The sequence below is a fragment of the Trichechus manatus genome, unplaced genomic scaffold, assembly GCF_000243295.1.
Source record: "Trichechus manatus latirostris isolate Lorelei unplaced genomic scaffold, TriManLat1.0 scaffold00007, whole genome shotgun sequence".
NCBI lineage: Eukaryota > Metazoa > Chordata > Mammalia > Sirenia > Trichechidae > Trichechus > Trichechus manatus.
Window position 1 is genome coordinate 20,382,913 of NW_004443943.1, and position 3,219 is coordinate 20,386,131.

General features: G+C 36.4%; 1 protein-coding gene across 1 annotated transcript in view; it reads left to right on the top strand.

Moving 5' to 3' along the window:
• Positions 1-2,136, top strand: part of CEP55 (centrosomal protein 55) — a 20,246-nt gene extending 18,110 nt beyond the window's left edge. Inside the window, exon 9 of the mRNA XM_004391292.2 lies at positions 907-2,136. Coding sequence (XP_004391349.2) covers positions 907-1,104 — 198 coding nt within the window. The 3' untranslated portion in view covers positions 1,105-2,136. The remainder of the gene's footprint in view (positions 1-906) is intronic.
• Positions 2,137-3,219: the final 1,083 nt, after the last annotated feature.

Here is a 3,219-nt window from a genome sequence, read left to right on the forward strand (position 1 = left end):
GGGGGTGGGGAACACTTCTTAGAAAAATCATTTGTAACTTCTGTATGAATGAAAGACAGAAAACATAATTTTGGCTCTATTCTTTAGTATGGCATTCATTTTAACCATTTATAAGATTTGAAATTGAAATTTATAATTTTCTGCTAATGACTGATTTCAGAGTATAGGAAACCAAAGAATATGTAAAAGAATTTGTAATTTTCCTTGTAATTTTTTTGTGCGTGTTCCATCATCTTCACAGTATGCTATAAAATACTCAATATTAAACTTTACTGACTATTCTAAGTTCTTTGGAGAAAACCATGAAAAAGGAAAGCCTCAAAGGTATTATATAATTTCTTAGTCATTTCTGTGTATAATCTGTTTGATCTGCTAGAATTGTTTGTTACTCTTAATTCTTCGTAGTCCTCTATTGCTGAAATTGCACTTCTTTTACAAAACTAGCAAATTTAATTAGGCTTACCTTTACATTTGGCTCTAAGTATCTTAATGAAAAGGAGCCCTGGTGGTGCAGTGGTTAAGTGCTCAGCTGCGAACCAAAAGGTCAGTGGTTCAAACCCACCAGCCACTCTGGGAGAAAGAGGTGGCAGTCTGCTTCTGTAAAGATTTACAGCCTTGGAAACCCTATGGGGCAGTTCTACGCTGTCCTATAGGGTCAGAATCGACTGTATAGCAACAGGTTATCTTAATCAAACCTATCCATATAAACACCTAACCCCTACTTCCTGGGTAATTTGCATTCAGAACCGCCTCATATATATGCTGCCACCATAATACCAGTGAGCAGAGATTAAAAAGAAAATCTGTCTGCAGGGCTGAAGCAAGCTAGAGTAACTGTATTCAGTTAAAACTACTGAACAATACGCTTTATATACAAACAGCATTTATTTGACATTTATTTTTCAGAAACAGCTTCATGAGCTTGCCTTCACTGAGCCGTTAGTCACTTTCCAAGGAGAGACAGAAAGCAGGGTAAAAGTTACCTCACCGAAAAGTCCCGCTGCCCTAAACGATAGTCTGGTGGAATGTCCCAAGTGCAATATACAGTATCCAGCCACGGAACACCGAGAGCTGCTTGCTCATGTTGAATACTGTTCAAAGTAGCAAAATGGTTATTCTTTTTTTGTGTCAAAAGATTCAATACTGTATCTTACCTTAGCTTTTGGACATTTTGAATTACATATTTCTTGTCATATATAAGGAACTGCCTATCTGCCTTTGAGATCCTGGCACATGAATGAATCATTGTATTTTCATCTTTTGGCTGCTTTGCATTTTCCTTGGCAGTGATACCTCCCTGAGATGGTTCATCATCAGGCTTCAATCAAACTGACAGAACACGGTGGTGATCTATCGGTGTATACTGAGACTACTAACATTTTGCACTGTTAAGTACTTGATAGAGAAAAGACAGTTCAGGTTATTGCTTGTGCATTAAATCTTTTGCACCTGGAAGCAAATATTTTTTGTTCTGTGGCCTATTTAATATATGTTGGGTTTTAAAAATTCAGAGATAACCGAGGATCTTACTGTGTTAGTATTACTTTTTATCCAAGCACTCAGTAAACCTAGAATTCAGATTTTGATGTCCATTGTTAAAAAATGGTGATACTTTTTTCATTTGTTTTTTCCTTGCTATTATAGAGCAGTTATTAGAAAAGTTGGGAATTTTCTTGATCTTCATTGCTGCTTCCTGTTGAAACTAAAACCAGCCATGTTTCAAGCACAAAGCAGGTTCTGTTTAAGTTCTACACTTAAGGAGCCACCCACAAGGATTAGTCTCATGCTAACTGGCTGTAGCTTGAATTTGAATTTCATTAGCACATACTGGTCAGCTAAACTGTTAAAATGAATTTTAACAAAACCATCTAGCCCTCTCATTTGGTTTACAGATATTTTATTTATTTTTGACACTCTTAAAGCTGGACAATATAATGATCAGATATTTGCTTATCTGAATAGATACTTTTATACACGCTTTGTGTAAACAAATTTTTAAATTTTTTTGATTTTTCTAGAATGCTTAACACTGAGCTACTGTTAGTAATATAAAAGAGAAAAGAATAAAATTATTTAATAAGTTTTAATATGTCTCGTGTATATGTATATATACATAGGTTTTCTAAGATTTCTACCCCAAAAAGGAGTGTCAGGGACTTACTGATTAACATACCTTGTAATATGATAAGGTAGTTAGGGATATGTAGGAACCAGAAGGAGCCCTGGGTGGCATAGTGGTTAAGAGATGGGCAGTTCGAATCTACCACCTGCTCGTTGGAAACCTTACAGAGCCATTCTACTTTGTCCTGTAGGGTTGCCGTGAGTTGGAATTCGCTCGACGGCAATGGGTTTGGTTTTTAGTTTAGGAACTGGAAACCACCCAAAGGAGTAGATGCTTTCAGGCATCTTTGTGGAACAGATAACTCTTGATCAATAAGTATGATTCTGATTTATTTATAACAAAGGCAAAAAAAAAAAAGCTTAATTATATAGTTTGTTTTTTGACCATAGAAAATACACAAGTCTGTTTATGGAAAAAAATCATTTGCCTTAACTGTTAATAATCCCAGGCGCACAATATCTTTAACCACAGTTGGACAAAAGATATAGAAATGATGGTTTTTGTTCTGATCTACAATATTATGGCAAAGGTCATAGTATTAAATCATAAACGGATGCTATAAGGAAGTTGTTCTCCCTACGATTTTTATATAATTTATTTTTGTTGTTGTTGAAAATATACACAGAATATACATCAATTCAACACTTTCTACACATACAAGGCAGTGACATTGATTACAATCTTTGAATTGTACAACCACTCTTACCCTCTATCTTAGGCTAGGTTCTCTAGAAGAGCAAAATCAGTGAAGCATATATATAAATAGAAAGAGATTTATTTAAAAGAAATGGCTTATGCAATTGCAGAGGCTGGCCAGTTCCAAATCCATGGGTCAGGTGGCAGATTAGAGGCTTCTCCTGACTCATGTGGCTGCAGAGGCTGATGATCCCAAAATCTGCAGGTGAGGTGGCAGGTTGCTGGTTCATGTGATTGTGGGAGGTGATGAATCCACAATCTGTAGGTCAGGCACAGGCTGGAGGCTTCTCACTTCCCAAGAACCAGAGATCAGACAACACGAGACAAATGCAGTATCAGGAGAGAGAGAAAGAGGGCTTTGCCAGAACATCCGTTTATATCATGGATACAGGCCACACCAA